This window comes from Pseudonaja textilis, chromosome 3 (genome assembly GCF_049901715.1).
Source record: "Pseudonaja textilis isolate UNSWEBS1 chromosome 3, rPseTex1.2, whole genome shotgun sequence".
Taxonomy (NCBI): domain Eukaryota; kingdom Metazoa; phylum Chordata; class Lepidosauria; order Squamata; family Elapidae; genus Pseudonaja; species Pseudonaja textilis.
The window spans coordinates 105,892,055-105,912,646 of record NC_141992.1 but is presented as its reverse complement, the minus strand read 5'-3'; the positions used below and the strand labels follow the sequence as shown (position 1 = coordinate 105,912,646).

At 39.4% G+C, this 20,592-nt stretch overlaps 1 protein-coding gene across 23 annotated transcripts in view; it reads right to left on the bottom strand.

Moving 5' to 3' along the window:
* Positions 1-20,592, bottom strand: part of PDE4DIP (phosphodiesterase 4D interacting protein) — a 353,766-nt gene that overhangs the window by 43,770 nt on the left and 289,404 nt on the right. For all 23 annotated transcript variants that reach the window (XM_087932026.1, XM_087932029.1, XM_087932027.1 and 20 more), the window contains 6 exons: positions 17,083-17,236; positions 15,306-15,422; positions 14,660-15,116; positions 13,918-14,153; positions 12,980-13,028; positions 12,140-12,360 (listed from right to left, as the gene is read on the bottom strand). In XM_087932026.1, the coding sequence (XP_087788152.1) occupies positions 12,140-12,360; positions 12,980-13,028; positions 13,918-14,153; positions 14,660-15,116; positions 15,306-15,422; positions 17,083-17,236 (1,234 nt within the window). The remainder of the gene's footprint in view (positions 1-12,139; positions 12,361-12,979; positions 13,029-13,917; positions 14,154-14,659; positions 15,117-15,305; positions 15,423-17,082; positions 17,237-20,592) is intronic.

Genomic DNA, 20,592 nt, shown 5'->3' with positions numbered 1-20,592 from the left:
ATTTCATTTTTAGCTGTGCCGCCCCTCCTTACCAGTTTTACTGTACTCCTTTCCTTTTTTTTTCCTTAAAAGAAAAAAAAAATCTTTATTTTTGTAAGATTTCTATTTTTCCCTTCTGTTTTAAAGGGAAAGCCTCAGAATCTCTCCTTTTTCTTTTTCCATTGGGATTTCCTTTTTTGCTATCCATATTTTTGATTCATCTTTATGGTTTTTTTTTGTTTTTTTATTTTTCACTTTTGAGACCTCTTAATTGGATTAAGGTGTGAAGAACCTGAATAAATTTTCTCTCTCATTCTTTTTTTTATTATTATTGGGCTTTTTTCTTTTTCTTATTTTCATTTTTTATCCTGAATTACAACTGACCATTTTATAATTGGATTAAAGTCTTGAAGAACCTGAAGAATTTTTCTTTCCTTTTATTGGGCTTTTTATCTTTTACTACCTTTACCCCACATTTTGGATTATAATTGGCTACTTGAATTTGAAGATTTCAATGTTCAAAATGAGTAGGAAACTCATACCTTCTGGCGCCTCAGCTTCCACTTCCGCCTCCCCACCATCTGGAGGTCAACGTTTAATTCAGACAATGTTAAAGCAAGATAAAGAACAAGAAAAAGTGACTCTACAGATGATTATGCAAGGAATCCAAGACATTAGTTTGTCCTTTAAAGACATTAAAACAAAATCAGATACTATTGAAAAGAGAATAGAGAATATTGAACAAAGAACAGAAAATATTGAACAAAGAACAGGCAAGACTGATGAAAAAATTGAAAATATTCAACAAATGATGGTGAAATATGATGAGAGATTCCAAAAAATTGAAGAAGCAGATAAACAAAGAGAGGAGAAGATTGGAAACATTGACAGCAGACTAACAGTGGTTGAACAAGATAAAAGTGGGATGTTGAAGTGGGAGATGGACAGGTCAGAATTCTATCTCAGATTTCAAAATATAGAGGAAGAACAAGGACAAAACCTAGCTGCGATAATGATAGAAATTCTGGCTGAAGCCTTGGAAATAACAGAGGAAAAGATGATGGATGGGGTAGATGAGGTATACCGAGTCTTTACAAGATATGCGATGAGAAACAACTTACCAAGAGAAGTTCACATCAGATTTACAAAAAAATCCATTAAAACACAAATATTACAAGTGGCAAGAGAGAAGACATTGAAATATAAAGGCAAGGAGATTGTGGTTTAAAACAAATACCTAGAAGAATGAGAGAGATGAGAAGAGAATATCGATTCCTGACTAAATGTTATTGAAAAAGGAGGTGAATTACAGATGGTCGATTACAGAAGGACTAATGTTTACATGGCAAAAACAGAGACATAGAATTGATTCAATTGAGAAAGCAGAACTTCTCTACGCAGAATTTTTTGGAAAGAGAGAGGAAGAGGCAGAAAAAGGGGTCTCACTAATTGAATTCCAAGAGGACCAAATGGGGACTGAAAAAGAGGAAGGCGCAGTAGGTGGACAGGTGGAGATCAAAGAACAACGTGAACCAAGATCTACGAGAGCTGCCAAACCTAATTATAAGATATAACCATGGAAGAGAAAAAACTGATTACAATGAATATAAATGGACTTAATTCAGCTGTTAAAAGAAGGAAACATTTTCACAAATTAGAGAAATTAAAATTTGATATAATTTGCTTACAAGAAGTACATATCAAAAAACAATATGAACAATTGTTAGTACAGCCAAAATTAGGGAAAATATTTACTTCTTTGACTCAATGTAAGAAAAGAGGAGTGGTTTTATACATTAAAGAGGCTATTCCAGCAAAATTGATTTATACTGATGAAGATGGAAGATTATTAATGGTGGAAATAATGGATAATAATATGAAAACACTCCTGATTGCAATTTATGCTCCGAACGATAAACAAGAATTCTACAAAAAATTACACATGAAAATAATTGGACTGGACTATGTCAATATAGTTATGATGGGAGATTTTAATGGAATTGTAGACAATAAACTGGACTATACAGCAACAACTACAAAGCAAAACAGAAAGACTCTCCCTAAATCCTTTTTTAAAATGATAGATGAATTAAATTTAAAAGATATATGGAGAGAAAGAAATGTTAATACCAAGCAATATACTTTTTATTCAAATAGACATTTATCATGGTCCAGATTAGATATGATATGGATCTCAACAGAACTAATATCTAATGTTCAAGAAACAAACATTGAAACAAGTACTTGGGCAGACCATAATCCAATGACAATTAAATGGAAAGGACAAAAGAAAAGATCGAGATGGACGTTAAATAATACTATTTTAAAGGAAAAGGGTTTTACACAATGGATGGAGAAAGAATTGGCCTTTTTCTTTAGAGAAAATAAAAAAGAAGATACTTCAATTCAGAATGTCTGGGACACAATGAAGGCTTGATAATAGACTATATAAGAAAAAAGAATATCAGGAAAAAGCAAGCCACTAAAGTTTTAGAAGATGAGTATAAAAATCTTGAAAAAGAACTACAGAAAATGCCACAGAAAAAAGACATTAAATTAAAATTGGACATAATCAAACATAAAATGGCCAAATAGAGAAAGAAGAATTGGCACAGAAAATTAGAAGTGCTAAACAGAACTATTTTGAAGATGCAAATAAACCAGGTAGATGGTTAGCATACAAATTGAGAAAGGAGAAAGAATCAAGGAAAATATCACAGTTAATAGATGATCAAGACCAGGTTTGCTATGGTAATAAAGAGAAAAAGGAAATTATTCGAGACTTCTATGGGCAACTATATAAGCAAGAGGATATTGATGAGGAAAAAGTCAAACAGTATCTACAGAATGCTAATCTACCTAAGATACCTAAGGAGATTGAAAAAATGTTAGAAAGTAATATAACAATGATGGAATTAACTGAAGCACTTAAGAAGCAAAATAATGGAAAAGCACCAGGTCCAGATGGGCTTCCGGCAGAATTTTATAAAACACTACAAGAATCATTGAGCATTCCACTGCTAGAAGTCATGAATGAAGCTATGTTAAAGAAGATGATACCTAAAACATGGTCAGAAGCTTATATTACACTTATTCCAAAAGAAGAGGCTGATCCATTGCAAATTAAGAATTATAGACCTATTTCTTTACTAAATGCAGACTATAAAATCTTTGCTTCAATTTTGGCAGAAAGACTTAAAAAATACTTTTTTTAAATACTTTTTGAAGAGTTAAATAAAATTGTGTTGAAGTATATATGGCAAGGTAAGAAAGCGAGAAGTTAAAACTTTTGCAAGATGCCAGAATTAGAGGAGGTTCTGGTTTGCCTGATTGGGAGTTGTATTATCAAGCTGCAAATTTGATGTGGGCCAAGGAATGGATAACACTAAGAAAGACTAGATTGTTGACATTAGAAGGTCATGATTTGTTGTTGGGCTGGCATGTTTTTCTATGGTATAAGGGAACTAAAACGCAGGGCTATTTTAGAAGACATTATATACAGTCTTTGTGGTTAAATTGGGAGAAGATCAAAAGACAATGTTATTTGAAAATTCCAGTTTGGTTATCGACCATTGAAGCATTTTCTTATCCTATAATTTATAAGAAGGAACAAACAGTTAGATATGGGGAAATACTGGATGAAAAGGGTGAACTTAAATCGATGCAAAACTTAGAGGAACAAGGTATAAAGATGAATTGGTTTTCATATGCGCAAATACATTCAAGGTATGATCAAGATTTTAAAACAGAGGGATTTTATGATAAATTGACTGATCTAGATAAGATCTTGACAGGTACTGATGAAAAGGTGATTAAAAAAATTATATGGTTATTTACTGGAAATTAAATTAGAGGAAGAACAAGTCAAAGAAACTATGATTGTTTGGGGGAAGAATTTTGGATATGGGATTGATTTAGAGAAATGGCAAGAATTGTGGCCTCAGAATTATAAAATGACTATGTCAACAGCTTATAAAGAAAATTTGTATAAGATGTTTTACAGGTGGCACTTTTCCCTGACAAGAATAGCAAGAATGTTCAAGAATAAGTCTGAAAAATTCTGGAAATGTCATCAGATACCTGGCTCATATTACCATATGTGGTGGACTTATGAGGATGCTAGAAAATACTGGACTAAAATTCGCATGTGGTTGGAAAAAATGACAAAGAAACACATAGATTTGAAACCAGAGATCTTTTTATTGGGAATCTTACCTGATACATATAATAAAGATTTGAAATACCTGATTGTAAATGTATTAACAGCGGCTAGGATTGTATTTGCTAAAAATTGGAAAAATGAGAAAATACCATTGCAGGAAGAAATTATTAAGAAAATATTGGAATGTGCTGAAATGAATAGATTGACATTTGAAATTAGAGAACAAGAGGATAAACAATTCTATAAAATTTGGGATCTTTTCTATCAATGGTTGGATCATAAAATACAATAATAGAATATTTAGAATTTTAGATAATAATGAATATAAAGAGATTTTTTTTTCTTTCCTATTTGATATCACATCTATAAAATGTTTTCTGGATAGATTTGGTATGATTATATGTTGTTATAAAATAAATTAAGTAAATTATAGTTATCTCGCAAAGTATGAATGAATAAGATCATAGTCAAATGATTGTTTAATAGTGATACTAGGGTATATAATTTCTGATTGATAATATGAGTTATTATGTAATGTAACTGTAATTGAGACTACGAAATGAATGCACAAAAATTGGTAAACCAACCGACACACTGTTTGTATATCTATGAAAGAAAGCTAGATGTTTTTATGTTTTGTTTCTTTTGTTTGTCTTTAAAAACTAATAAAATTGTTTTTTTTTTAAAAGAAGATAAACAATTTTATAAAATTTGAGACCTTTTCTATCAATGGTTGGATGATAAAATACAATAATAGAATATTTAGAATTTTAGAAAATAATGAACATATAAAGATGTATTTTTTTCTTCGTTATCATATCTATAAAATGTTTTTAGGATAGATTTGGGAGGATTATATGAATTGTTATAAAATAAACTAAGTAAATTATAGTTATCTCGCAAAGTATGAATGAACAAAATTATAGTCAAATGATTGATTAATGGTGATACTAGGGTATTCAATTTTTGATTGATAATATGAGTTAGTATGCAGTGTAACAGTAATTGAGACTATGAAATGGATGCACAAAAAATTTGTAAACCAACCGACACACTGGTGGCACATTTATGAAAGAAAGCTGGATGTTTTTATGTTTTGTTTGTTTTTGTTTGTCTTTAAAAACCAATAAAATTGTTTTTTTTTTAAAAAAAGAGATAGCATTAAACGTCTATCCTGGTTTATATATTTCCAACCCAACTGTTAGGTGACTATCAATTCCTAACATTCTCCCATTTGGGTAGGACAATATATAACACCTTACAGTTTAAGTTCATATCCTTCACAGCAAGCCTTATGCTTTACAGAGCCTTGGGCTTTTGTAAAACGATCAGCTATGTTATTCTCTGACATGCATTCTCCCATTTGGGTAGGACAATATATAACACCTTACAGTTTAAGTCCATATACATTGTCTCACATTTAAATATCTTAAATCTGTGTGTTTTGATCTTGTCTTTACAGCAAGATTGGAAGCCATTTGTATTGCTGATTGGTTGTCTTCATAAACAACAATATAATCTGTTACATCAATTAGTAATGTAATGTAATGTTGTAGCCTTCAAACAAGGTGCAAACACCTCATCATAGTTGCTGTCTGATTGAACCCTTGTGCTACTAACCTGGCTTTATGGGTAACAGTCCCATCCACACATGTCTTAAGCTTATAAACCCCTTTACACCCTATGGCATGTTTACCTGGTGGTAACTTAACATTTTCGTTCCATTTTTTTTAATGATTCCAGTTCCTTATCCATTGCTTCCTGCCAAGCAGCCTGATCCTTAGCAGGATACAGTTTCAGTTCATTATAGTTAGGAGGAACTATATTTACTTGGCATGCTATACTAGCCTGATATATCAGGTGGTCGTGTTACTTGGGTTGAACGTCTCGGTAATACAGGGCTTACTGGTGGACTCTCCTGTGCCACCTGCTCCTGTTCTACTTCCTCCTGTGCCTGTTGTCCTACCTCTTCCTGTGCCTGTTCTTCCTCTTTAATGGCTATTGATGGTTTAACTATTTCATCTTTAGGGACTACTTGGGTGTAAATTACAATATCATTGCTGGATTCCTGTTCCAGTTTATGCCATCCAACATGCTCAAGAAATTTAGCACTAGTGCTACAGTAAACGTTAGCTGTGCCTGGATCCCAAAATCTAAACGATCTATGGTTGGCTTCGTAACCTATGAAAAATAACTTCCTAGCTCTATATTGCCTTTTCAGTCTTACTTGTGAGGGAATATGCACCCATGCTGGAGCTCCAAATGTGTATAGATAACTTAAATTTGGTTTTCTGCCATGCCAACAAGTGAATGGCAATTCTCCAGTTGTTATGTTCACTACATTGTTCAACACATGGTTGCTACACATTATGGCCTCACCCCACAGAGTTTCAGGCAAACCTGAATTAGATAACATAGTGCGAGCCATGGCTTGTAATGTTTGCCCTCTTCATTCTACAAATGAGTTATGTTGTGGCCTATAAGGTGCAGAACATTTATGCTCAACACCAGGCAATTTTAACATAGTTTGGAATCTATTGTTAATAAACTCAGTTCCGTTATCAGTAACTAAAGTTACTGTTGTTTCATTTTTCTCTCTACAAACCTTAGCCAATTAAAGAAATGTTGGAATGTTTCTGTTTGTTTTTCATGAGATAGCAGAAACCATACTGTGAGTAATGATCCATTATACTCAAAACACGCACCACCCAAACTGGGTTTTTAAGGACCAATTACATCAGCAAAAACAACCTCTAAAGGTTCTTTGGTCTTAAACCCACTCAGTCTGTTTGCTGGAGTAACCTTGCTTTTCTCCTGGTTACAGGCATTACAGTTTAAGTACTTGCTACAGGGTTTTAATTTTACTCCCTCTGACAATTCAACAGTTTGCTTCAACATTTTGAAATTAATGTACTGATAACAAATTAAATTTCAGTTTAGGTACATATAACACAGCTAAATGCTCATTTACACATGAACAATATGCAGTACCTTCACCAGATGCTTTCATCTTCCATCCATTTGCCAATGATACATGTTGCTTACTCGTGGACATAGTTACAAACCTCTATTTTTAGTAATGCACTGCAATGCTCCACTATCAACTATCCACAAATCATGGTTTACAGTTGAATTGCTAGACATAGCTAAAATAACATTCTTCTTAGCCTTCTGGTGATTGCCAGTATTCTGTTGTTTTCTCTTCTTACAGAATTTCACTATATGTCCCTTAGCCCCACAAGAAAAACATTTCCTAATGGTATAGGCAGTTGAAGACAAATCCTCTTCTTGTGGTTGTTCCTTTCTCAGTTGGTCCCTATCCAGCCGTCTTCTTGCCTCTTCTAACAACCTTCCAATTTTGTCAGTCAATGTCAGTTTATCTCTGGCCAGGACTTCCAGTAAAGATACGTAATCATCACAACTTTCATCCAATGAAGAAGGAATGATGTAAACTTGATGCAGCTCTGAAAATATCAGTTCCTTTTCACGTAGCTCTTGAAAAGTTCTTTTCATGAAGTTCAAATGAGCTAACATATCTCCACCTTTCAGAAGACGTGCTCTAAACAGTTTATGTGTAAGATGTATGTGTGCACCTACACTGTCACGAACATAAATCCTCTTCAAATTCTCCCAACACCTAGCAGCAGACACTTCTCCATGAATATGGACTAGCTGCTGGTCACTCAGTGTTAGTCCAATTATACAAAGAGCTCATTCGTTGTTCTGTTTAAAGTCAGCAAGCTTCTTGGCATTGTCCTCATTTTCTGGATCCCAAGCATTTACATCCAGTGGGTCTTGAACTACATTCCATAACCCTTCTCTATGCAGAAGTAGATTGCACTTCATAGACCAGGAAACATAGTTTTTTCCATCCAACCGGGTTATCAGTGATAGACTTGTTGAAGGGTCTCATGACATCTTCACTGTTGGAAAAGGGTTCTTTAATTTGTATTCTGTAAATTGAATTCAAACTTTTGCAGAAGATGAGATTGAGGCAGTTGTTAAGTCTAGTATTGTTGGTTACTAGTTGTTCGAGTCCCAGATTTGTTACAGCATTGTAGAAGGTTGCACGTATGGGTTCAGTTATACATTCATTTAGGGTCCAGTTAATGTGAGGTAGATTGAAGTCACCAAGAAAGATACAAGTGTGTGGGCAGGTTGTTGCCCATGTTAGTAGTGAATTTAGCTTGTTTACATGTTCGATGTCATAATCAGGGGCTCTGTAACATAGTAAGAATTGAAATGTGAAATTTAAGGACAGTTCACAGACGATGGTCTTAGGAAGAGCAAGCTCTTGGGTAACTTGGATGTTTTTTAGATGTAAGGACTTTTTATAGAAGATAGCAACTCCACCTCCTCTATGGATTTCACGATCTGATCGGTAAACATGATAGTCTCTTACTGTGGTAATGGAGTCAGGGAGAGATGCGTTGAGCCATGTTTCACAGACAAATATGATGTCGAATTTAGCTGTATTTAGTAAGAGGAGAAACATTGTATCTCTGGTTCAGAAACCTTCATGGGTCTGGTGCTTCTCACTAGTTGCTGTGTTATTCTCTGTATGAAAATTTATTGAATGTTCCATTTTCTGTAATTCATATAGATCTTAGCAGTTAATCTGGCAAAGTTTATGCTTGGCCAACTTGCCCAACTGTTATAACTACTTCTCACACTGCTCCAACAGAATGCCCCTCAACAAGTTGCTCCTGCATTCTTGCAGTTTACCAACCAGGCTTCAAGAGGTATGGACCACATACTGAAGAGTGAGAGTTGAATTAAGGTCATTGATATTTTTTTCTTTTAAAAAAATCTTTCAATGTATCTGTGTTTACAAAATTAAAGATAATGTTTCTCAACATGGGAAGTAAATAGCAGGAAGAGTAAAACATAGAAAAGATTGACGAGGCATGATGGGGAGAAAAGGGTTGAGAGGGAAGGACGGGGAAAAAAGAGGAGTGGAGTGAGGAGGAGAGGGGAGGAGAATAAAATAAAATAAACCACCTGCTTAAGACCACCCAAGACCTCCCCTGACCCACTGAGATACCTCATGCTCCCCACAGTTGCTTCTTCCACCATCCTGCCACACTGGGTTTCCACAAGCAGGCCAGTGGAGACACACACTTACCTTGTGAAGATCTGGCAAGCTGTCTCCTCTCCAGTCTCTTTGCTGAAATTTCTTTGCCGGCTCTCAGAGTTCCAAAAGCAAAGCAATTAGAGCAGAGGGAGAGCAAGATGAGTGCACCTTGCTCCACTTCTCTGACTCACTGAGGGTGCTTCTGGAATGGCAGGCAGCCTTAGTGAGTCTCCTTCAAAGGGTTCCAGTTTCAGTGCAAAAAAGTGTTGGGAGCCTTTGGGGCAGCGAAATCACATTGCTTCAAGCCTCCTAATGGTGTGCAAACATTTTTCACGTGCAGACTGGAAGCTTCTAGGTGCCCTTATCTCACAGGACTTCAGGCATCTATTCAATGCCAAAGCAGTGCCTGAAGTCCCTCAAGATGATGGCCCCCAGAAGCTTCCAGTCTCTGGGTGAAAAGTGCATGCTGTTGGGTGTGGTGAGGTGGTGCAATTTTGCTACCCCATAATGCCCCATTGATGCTCAAACACTTTTCCCCAGAAAATGGAAACCATAGGCATGCAAACCAAACTTCCATTCTCTGGGCAAAAAGTGTTTGAGCCCCTATGGGAAGTTTTGGGATGGCAAAATTGCGCCACCTCAAAGCACTCCATTGGCACTCAAACACATTTTGCCTGGAGAAGGGAAACTTCATTTCCATGCCCATGGGATGCTGTGGGGTGGTGAAATTGTCCCACCTCACAGCGCCTCAATGGCATGCTTACACTTTTCACTTGGAGATGGGAAGCTTCTGGGGGCCATGATCTCACGTGACTTTAGGCACCCATCTACATTTGCAGAGAATGGGTGCCTGAAGTCCTGCAAGATCAGGGCACCCAGAAGCTTTCCATTCTGCATGTGAAAAGTGTTTGCATGTAAATGGAAGGCTTGAAGCAACACAATTTTGCTGTTCCAAAGCCTCCCATTGGTATGCAAACACTTTTTCGCGCCAAGACTGGAAGCCTTTGGAGGAGACTTGCCGACACTGCCTACCAGTCCAGAAGTGGCAGGCAGTGTTGGTGAGTCAGAGAGTCAGGTTACAGAAACAGAAGTGATGCCACTCATAAGATTACAAAGTAATATCAGATTTTGGAACTCAATTTATAGAATGGGATAATTCACCGTGGCCAGCTCAAATCGCCAGCTCACTGCCAACTGTTTGTTCCCAAGTCACTGCAGGAAAACTCCACACAGCCAATCATTGCAGGGAGCTGAAGGGAGAGCAGGATGAGTGAGTGGGTGGGCAGAGCTCAGAGTGTGTTGGGATGGGTGATAGAGATATGGTGGTGGCCAAGGACTTCCTATTTTTACCCTCCAGTACACTGCCACACTGGGATTGAAACCACTGCTGCCATGGCAGGCTTGAAACAGCTGCCACTGCCATTGTTCCAAGGCCAGCATGGTGGCAACATCAGCAGTGGCTTTAAGCGACAGGCCTGAGCCCAATGTGGCAGCAGTGGGTTGTGTGAAAATGGGAATCCCTCAGTTGCTGCTGCCTTCCCACCACTCAACCTGACTGCCACTGCTGTCTCCAGCCTCTTCTGCTCAGAGCCTGCTGCAGTGGCAGTAGCAGCAAGGGCAGGCTTGGGATTCTATTAGTTCGAACCATTTCTATAGAACCGGTTGTTATGATTCTGCGCAGTTCAGAGAACCGGCAAATCATGACCCTGGCTAGCCTCGCCCCTCTCTGCCCTCCCCTCCCCTCCCTTCCCTGCTGAATCAATCCTTATCATGCATGCACAACATTGCTTGCATGCCCGACATTTCTGACTGCATTCTCCCCCACCCAGTCACTCCTTAAGGTATTTCTTTTTTGTTCCCCTTCCGACGATCAGCTGTTCTGATGATCAGCTGTGCCAGGATCCCCCTCGCTGTCTTACTTCTTCGCACATGGGGCTCCCCTGAGGTCCAGGAGGCAAAAAGGTGTGTGTGGGGGTGCTGTGCCCCCCCCACTCCATTTTTTGCCTTCCTGTGCCCCAGGGAAGCCTTCTGGGAGCAAAAATGCCCCCCACAGGAGGCTTCCCTGAGGCTCAGGAGGCAAAAAAAATTGTGTGTGTGTGTGTGTGTGTGTGTGTTTGCTGAAAAAAAGAAAGAAGTCACGCCCACCCAGTCACATGGCCATGCTAACCTAGCCATGCCTACAGAATCTGTTATTAAAAATTTTGAATCCCACCCCTTAGCAAGGGGTTTGAAAATATGAAGGCCCCAGCCACCATGCTGTGTGCTCTGCTTGCTCCTCCATCCACCCAGCTCTCCCTCCAACCACCGCTGGTGAGTTGTCCTTGTGGTGAGTTGGCTGTGTGGATTTCTCCTGTTGGCAACTTGGTGGGAGCAAGTTAGCAGAGGTGAGTTGGCCATACCAAGCTGGCTGCAGCTAGTTGTCCTAGACCTCTCCTTTTACTAGCCTTTTACTAGGATAAGATGAAAACAACTTATTTATAATTAGATTACTCTGGTTTGTCAAATAAATAAGATAGAATTATTAATCTTATCGAATCATAGCGCTGGAAGAAAACTTGGAGGTCTTTTAGTCCAATCCCCTGCCCAAAGCAAGAGACTTTATACTATCCTGGACGAATCTTTTATTGAAAACCTCCAGCCATGGTTACAGTTTCTCTTACTTGCCAAACCAGAATAGGATAGGATAGGATAGGAAAGGATAGGATAGGATAGATTACTTTTTTGGCCAAGTGTGATTGGACACACAAGGAATTTGTCCTGCTCTAAATACTCTCAGTATACATAAAAGATACATTCATCGAGTCGAGAATCATAAGGTACGACACTTAATGATACTCATAGAGTACAATAGCAATCAAATCATATTAGGAAACAGTCGTATAAATCATAAGGATATATATCCCTCCAGATCTTAAGTTCTATACCTTTGTTTAGAACATTGTAGACTTGGCCTTCACTTATATTATTCTCACTAAAGTCATCCGCATCAGAGCAGACCCCTGGACCATCAGAGAGGAAGGAGATGTTGCTATGAGAGTAGGGAGACTCAGATATAATATGGCTATTGGAAGAGGTCACTGAGCACTCTTGTAGTTTTGCGTGGAGTGCCTTGATGGATTGTTTCTTCTGCAGCTCCTTGTTCATCCTGAGGAAAGGGAAACCTTGAAGATTATCAAAGATATTGATACAGCCCACTCTTTCAGAATATATAACTCCCCTCTCTCTGATCCTGTGATCTTTGTACCCTTAGTCAGCCAATAAACTCCTACAGTCTGCAAATGATCTAAATAATCCCATGAAGAATATTATGATTCTTTGCACAGTCAGCAAGATGTTCAGATTGGACTTGACATTTTCGCCCACCTATCAAGTTCTTCCCAAGGAACTGAGATAGGCAAATGTGGATATTTGATGGTGTTACAGATATTGTCACAGGATGTGGGGTTATTATTATTAATTTTGTTATTGCTCTAAAGGATTTCATACTGGTATGGAATAGATTCCAGCACAAGGTATTCAATAAATTGAAGTACCCTATATTTTATTAAGAAAGACAATTGTTTCTTGACAATTTGAGAAGGAATTTTTTCTTGAGGCAAGCAACTTGGCCAAAAGGATAAAAATAAATAAATACAAATGAGCACTTATCAAGTTGCAAGCTATATAGCCCCCTCAACTACATGCAAATTATACAGTAAAATGAATGACAAGGTAATTTGGATAATTCCAAAATAAGCATGTATCTAACAATGCATAATAATTACCTCATAAGCAATTCTGGACTTGTTTTGTCCTCCATGTTTAGATCATTCCCTAAAAACAGAATTTTAAAAAGTTAGTAATTATGCAGCTTCTCCATCATAGAACCAGAAGTATCGATCACTTGAAATCCAATCCTTTTTTTTTTTAGTGAAAAATTAAAAACAGAGTAGCATTATTTACAGAATAAAAAAGATGCCATTACAATGTTTCCAACTAGCTTCCATTTTAAGCTACTCACATATTGTGCCCATGATTTTATAGTTTTCTCCATAATCTATGTTGGACATACTATGACCTTGTAAAGCCTAATTGTAGGTTTGCTTTCACCTATAGTTCCATTAGCTGTTTTGGACATGCACTTATTAGGCTTAATCTAATGAAATACAGGGTACTAACTTTCTCCCACATTGTTAAGTTGTGCTTGTGTTTATGGGATTTTATTGTTGAGGGATGTGTGTGTGTGACACACACACACACAGAAAAAGAGAGGGTGTGCATCAGTTTTATTTCCATGTTTCATAGTGATAAAGTATGAAATCAACTATGTACAGCACCCCTCACTTATTTGGTTGGCATCCTGGACTAAGGCCAGAAATTCCAACACTTGTTTTATAGAGTTTTATGCAGGCTCTTTATGCAAGTTCCCCATATAGTTTTCAGTATCTCTATGGAGTTGTCTGTCACTTGCATTACATTTCTTTCTTTCTTTCTGTAGCATTGTGTAGTACTTTTTTTCAATAAGTCCATCTATTGTCTAGTGGTCACCAAACTGTGGGGCATGGACATCTTTTCAAGATGTATGAGATGTACATCTTTTTGGAACACTACCCTTTATGCTATAATGCAGAAGTACTGATGAAAGAAAGCTATAGGAAATCTATTTTGAAAACCCCCAAATAAAGCTTCTAATTTAAACTTTGCGAGTGCCTATTGAACTCACCTTGATTCAGTTTTCTGGCCAACTGGTCTGCCAACTGGTTCCCTTCTGCAAGTTGTTTACGGAAGCTCTGCCCCAAGTAGTAGTCAATGTCAGTGCTCCGTAGAAGCTCTTCAAAGGATTTGATGGTGTCCTTGAAGTATTTGTTTAGCATATGACACATCTTTTGTCCCTCTCGTATCAGCTGGCGCAGATGGGAGAGCTCCCGAGCTTGAGCTTGGATTAGTGAGTCATATTTCCTTGGGGAAAAGGTAGCAAACAATTAGCCAAAGTTATTAAGAGATCCAACTTCAGAACAAGTAAGAAACAAATTTTGCCTTGTTTCTGTGCACTTTGCCCCATTCATCAGAAGGACATTTGAAGTATCTCATACATTCATCATTGAGAGCTGAATCCACTCTCACATTCTAGAGTGAGTTTACAAAATCTTAACAGGAGAGTGGATAATTCAGAAATGATTCATATATTACATAATATAGTGTTTTATATTAATTTTATCTAGTACTTATCTTGCAGTAGTTTTCATGCAGAGAATTATTATTTGGTGTTATCAGAAAAAGGAAGCTAGAATTGTACTGTAGAGACATTAACTGCCCAATGAAGTTTAGTTTCATCATACCATCTGCTTGAATATGTAAAAGCCAACCTCTTGAAGTAGATACTTTATTTCCCATTGTGATATTGCAGAAACCTATGCCAATGATTTAGCTGATCATATTTATCCCTGCATCTTGGAATGTCCTACCCCAAGGAGGCTGTACATTTCAATTCCTGTGGCAAAAATTCCTTTGGCTTAGTCTCATTCAGATAAGCTTCCAGCAAGGATATTCTCTGTATAAGTCTGGAAAAATCTTTGTTGGGCTGGAGACTTGGTGGGCAGAAAGTCCCAAAGCTATCAGATTGCCAGGCTTCATCTTCATCAGTCATACTGTGGGAAGGAGAATTGCCTTGCTTCAGTTTGAATGACTGATCTCCCATAGAACCATAGTCACTGATAGTGGATATAGAGTGCACACAACTTTGTAAGTTCTGGATAATTTTTTGGGAACTTTGCAATTGCATCTGGAGGACCTGAATATGCCGATGGAGAACTGCAGCAGCATCACTTTGGCTGACCCATGCTTCCTGTTTCACCACTCTTTTTAGAGGGGCCTCCAGTGATTTCTTCCAAAACTTTAGTTGCTCATCATGATCTCTGCATTCTAAGTAAAACAAAGCAACAACAACAAAAAGACTAAGAATTATTGATGACCAAAATGGATTTTTGAAATATTCTGTTTTCTGTACCTTCTTATATTAAGAATTCTTTGCTCAAGAGTATTTAGGAGTCCTTTATAAGTCAAACAATTGAAAGCATTAAGGATGGCAGCTAGAGAAACATCTTATATTACCAGGGCTTGTAGCCTCATCCCTTTCAGCCTCAGTTTCACTTCTCCCACAGGTTTCGTAGCCCAGGTCTTGCATATCCACCTGCATCTGCTTGTTATCCTGCTGTACCACAGGTTCACCTGTCACAAGAAATGTTTTAGTTATTTTCCATTGATCTTCTGCCAGAAATCCAGATCCTCACAAGATATGGCATGCATACTAATAGTTTGGTTTAAAACTTAATAGTTTTAGTCTGGTAAAGGCAGGAGTTATTCAATGAGGTTTGGAGGACTCCATGTGCACATACTTATGATTAAGTACATAAAATCCACTAAAAATACCATGATAGCAAATTTGGTGAGATTATTTGTCAAGTCTGGTGGGCGAGGCACGAGTAGTGAACAACAGCTCTTTATTTAGCGAACAGATTCTGAGACAGAATCTGAGAATTCTGAGACAGATTCTCTTTTTATAGAGCTGGCCGCGGCTAGGCAGCCAATGACAGACTTTTGAGCTTGCTGCGCTTGGTTTTACCCAATTGCGGCAAGCCCCTTAGGAACTGAACACGAGTGCTTTATCTCGTCCAATCGTGGTCCGACTCTTCCGGACCAATAGGAATGCAGGTCTTCAAGCCTGCTAGTATGGAACATTATCCAAAAAGATATCTGTGATAGGACCACTAGCTACAATGGTATCTGCCTGTTCAACAAAGAAACTGTGCAGATGGACTGAAGACTTCACTTACTTTTTGTGGAAAAGATTTATATGTATGAGGTGGTTGACCTATCTTTTTCAGCTTTGTTTAAACTATTATGAAGACACACTGTTATGTAGTCATTTGCCATTGCAGAAAGTTCTACAGAAAGGAGGAATGTTCTCTTGAAACAGTCCATATTGCTGTGCAAGCACTGGGGTTTTTGAAGTTTAGAAATTATATGGCCACGTTGCACATTATGTTTAAAATGAAATAAGTACTTTTCACATCCAGACTTATCATTTATTTAAAACTTGGATTGAATGTAATTATATAATTTTTAATAATTTTCAGACATTTTAGCTGGAATATCATGTCCTGTCTACTCCCAAACAGGAAAATAGTTCATTCATTTGTCAATCACAACAGAATGTTAACACACTTTTTAAACCTTCTCATTGAATTAATTATTATTATTTTTGATACAACTAAGTAATATTGATTTCAGTTCACATATTGATATTGTTTCCATACAAATTGCTAAACTATGCCTTTCAGCATCCTCTTATTTCAATTTCTTTCTGAGATAATTTCACTGATTTTATTTTTAATTTTCACTCTGCTGGAGCTTCTCCTTTACTTAATTCAACAAAGGGTTTTCTTTTTTGTCACAATCATGCATTTTCTAGGTTTCTTTTAATCTTTACTAAAAATGTGGAATATCTAGATGTGAAGCTGGCAAGAAGGCTTTTTCATGGGTACCCTCTTTGGAAGTCCTTCAACTCAATAACATGTTCCTTTTGTTTAAAGAGGGACTAAGCAGATAAAATAAAAATATTAATAAATAAATAACACCCCTCCTCAAAATCCAGCAAAATAGTACAGATACTTTGCAATTTGTCACTGTTAAATGTTATTTTTGGCCCAGTTCTCAAGATTATTTTGATTTGCACTTGTCTCTTCCAGGTATTAACTATTTAGCCTAATTTTATGTCAAGTATATACATACTGTACAGTTGATAAGGATTTCCTTCATATTTTCATCCAAGTAATTCAAATGTTGAAGAACTATGCATCTTGTCACTTTTGGTGGTAATATTACTCACTGAGTAGAGCTTTGTATAGTTTGAGCTGGGCTATCTGTGCCTGGATGGTGGCTTCTGACACCAAGAGTCTGTCTTGTAATTTGTGACACTGTTGCCTCCACGGGGGATGTTCGGACTTCTGACCAAAATTACTTGATCCTCTGTCTCCTTCAGCCTGCAAGAAGAAACATGAGTGCTTCAACCATCAGAAGAAATGGCATGATAGATGTGGGTGGGCTTTGTATTATTTGGCCTAGAATGTAGATGGAGTCAGGCCTTCCATCTTCAGCATCTTTGCTTTGCTGGCATCCTACCATAAAATGCATGGGAGTGGGGAGGCAATTAGGGAAGTAAGGAATGGGCATGGGAATGAGCAGGAAAAAAGAAGGGGATGACAGAGTGACAGGAACCAAAGGTGTCAATCCAGACTAAACCAGTTGATCAAGGAGAATGTATGCAAAACTACATCAGAGAGGTGCCATCCTTGAAAGCTGTTCTCAAAACATCAAAAACAGATACTATTGGACACTAATGGACTGGTCAAGGGAGGAGGCCCTTTTTCGAAAGGGAAAATTGCAACCTTTCAGCAGGACTACTCAGATCCAGCTTTGCTTTCTCTGTAACCACTTGACTTTAGTAGAAGAACCAAGAAATGGAGTCGAGGGTCTTTCTAGCCTACATGTCTGGTCAGGACCAGTCTGACAGATGGATAATGTATGCCATACAGTTTGAATCCCCTTCCTAACATTTGGCAAAATTTCACTAGCAAAGGTACATACGTCTGTACTTTGCTTTTAGGAATAATTTTAAAAAATATTTTTATTGAACAATTTTCCTCATTTTGTAATACAATTTTCATTTTTTGCAACACTTCAGTATCGGTATTACATACATTTCCATACATTGTGTGTGTGTGTGTGTGTGTGTTTATGTTATTCTACTAAACCAGTGGTTCCCAAAGTGGGTGGTACTGCCCCCTGGGGGGCGGTGGGATACCTTGGGGGGGCAGTAAGAGGCAAGGGGGCTGGCAGGGGGGCATTCAAGGTTCTGGCCTCGTAGGGTCACTGACTGCCGGCCACGCAGCCCATTGACTGTTTCATCGCTTCGTAGCCGGCACCTCGAATGTAGAACCCGTGTGCAGTGAGCCTTGCCAAGCCTGGGAGGGAAGAGTTGGGAGGTGGTGGAAAGAGGACGCCTTAAGCTTGCAGGCTGCCCTCTACGGTGGAAGTGGCGGAGGCGCGCCAGAAGGCCTGAAAGTAAAACCCTCCCAAGGCACGCATTGAAAGGGGTGGGTGGTCTGGCGTTAGGTCCCCCTTCCCCAGAGGAGAACAAAGGAGCGCGCAGTGCCCACCCAGCCTCCGCCTCTCCAGCCAGCCGGGCTTGTGCACAGAATGGGTACAGCTGCGGCTCTCCAAGGCACGTGGCTCGGTTTGGTTCGGCTCTACGTGGCTGTCCCGGACCTAGAACCTAGCCTCCCTCTGCAGCCCGGTTCTTCCTACTGAGCCCTGCGCTTGCTTGCTTGCTTAGTTTCCAAGTGATCGTTCCCGCCACCTCCGCTGGTCTGGGCTGCTTCCACACGCCTTCCTCCTCCCGGGCGGAGTATAAAGATGGGCGGAACGCTTCACTGAAGTTGGGAGTCTCTGAGCATGTGCAGAGTACCTCCCCTTGTTTGGCCCGATGGAAGTGGACCTTGGGTTGAAGTAAAGAGGGTGAGGTCAGCTGCATTACTGCCCTGGGGATGTTGACATTGCAAAATTGGATGCCAAAGGGGGCTGGAGAAGGGGCAGAGGAGCAGCTGCAGGAGGCTGGAGAAGGGGCAGAGGGGCAGCTGCAGGGGGCTGCAGAAGGGGCAGAGGGGCAGCTGCATTAAGGAGCAGGAAGATCTTAACCATGGTTTATTCATTGACAAATCCAGAATCAAACAGCATGCTAAACTCTAAACCAGAATGGCTGGGTTGATACATTCAGCCCGTGTTTCTCAAGCTTGGCAACTTGTGTGGACTTCAATTCCCACTCTGGCTTTGCTCTACTTTCCCACTGTCAAATTCTGTCTGTCTGTCTGTCTGTCATCCATCCATCCATCCATCCATCCCTACATGCATGCATCCATCCATCCAAAAAGTCTGCCTGTCTGTCTGCCTGCCTTTCTGTATCTACTTATCTACCTACCTACCTATCTACCAATATAGATCTATCTATCTATCTGTCTGTCTGTCTGTCTGTCTGTCTGTCTATCGATCCATCCAAAATGTCTGCCTGCCTGCCTGCCTACCTGTCTACCTACTCATTTATCAATATAGATCTACCTACCTACCTACCTACTTATCTACCATACCTATTGTTAAGTTCAGCAGGTCGGACTCATGGAGACAAGTGAACAACAGCTCTTTATTTTATAGGCTAGTCCCGAGTGAAAAACAGCACTTGCAGTGGCTCTTTTTATAGAGCTGGCCGCGGCTAGGCTGCCAATGACATCGCTTTGAGTTTCCCGTGATTGGTTTCATCCAATCGCGGTAGACTCTCAGCGAACCAATCACAGCCGTCTCGGCTGTCCAATCAGGTCATTGTCTTTGTTGACCAATAGGAATGCAGGGTTTCAAGCCTGCTAATATGGAACACCCCTCCCCTCTTGGTTTCGCCCAAGGGGCGGGGTGACGTAGTCACGTAGGTAGGTGGGTCTACAGACCTGCCTACTTGACCTGCACATTTCAGTATGTCTCTGGTCGTTGCCAGGTTCGGACGGGCTCCGCGTCGCTCTCAACCATCTCGATGGAACTGCCTGGAAGGGTGAGCCGGGCCTATAGCTGTGACTCTTGCCTGGTTCATCCAGGTTGGTCGAGTTGTTCGCTCTGCCGCTCCTGCCTGGATTCTCTGGGCTGGTTGAGCTTGTCCAGCTGCTCCTTCCAGGTGAAGCACCCGTCTGCAACAGTTCTGCATTTTCAGGTGAGCATGGTTGGTTGATTATTTGGCTTCTGATTGGGGGGTGTTCTGTTAAGAAATTTCCTTTTCCAATGTTTGAGGTTCCCCCCCCCAATTTCTTTGTTACCGTCTGTGGGAGATGTGCTGGCAAGCCTTGACCGTAACTGGTCGATGTGTCACTTCTAGCTCCGTCCATCGGTTGTTTCTAGGCGGTATGACCGGGGTCCAGTAATTTGGGTGATCTGTGCGGGTACCCAGAGAGGGTCTCCAGTGAAACTCTTTGCAAAAACAGTGTCGCCGATGTTAAATGCGCGGTGTTGGCTGGTGGAGCCTGGGTTTTTTTCTGGGTTATAGGTGGGGTGTAAGCGGTCTAGTGGTGACCGGAGTCTTCTGCCCATAAGTAACTCCGCTGGGCATTTGTTTGTGGTAGTGTTCGGCATGATATGTTGGATGAGTAGCATTTTATTTATTTTTTCCTGAATGTTGCCATCTTCAATTTTTTGTATGGGTTTTTTTGTAAACTGAACCATTCGTTCCGCCCGCCCATTCGCCGCTGGGTGGGCGAGCGATGTTAAAGCATGTCTGATGCCACGGTCAGCCAGGTATTGTTTG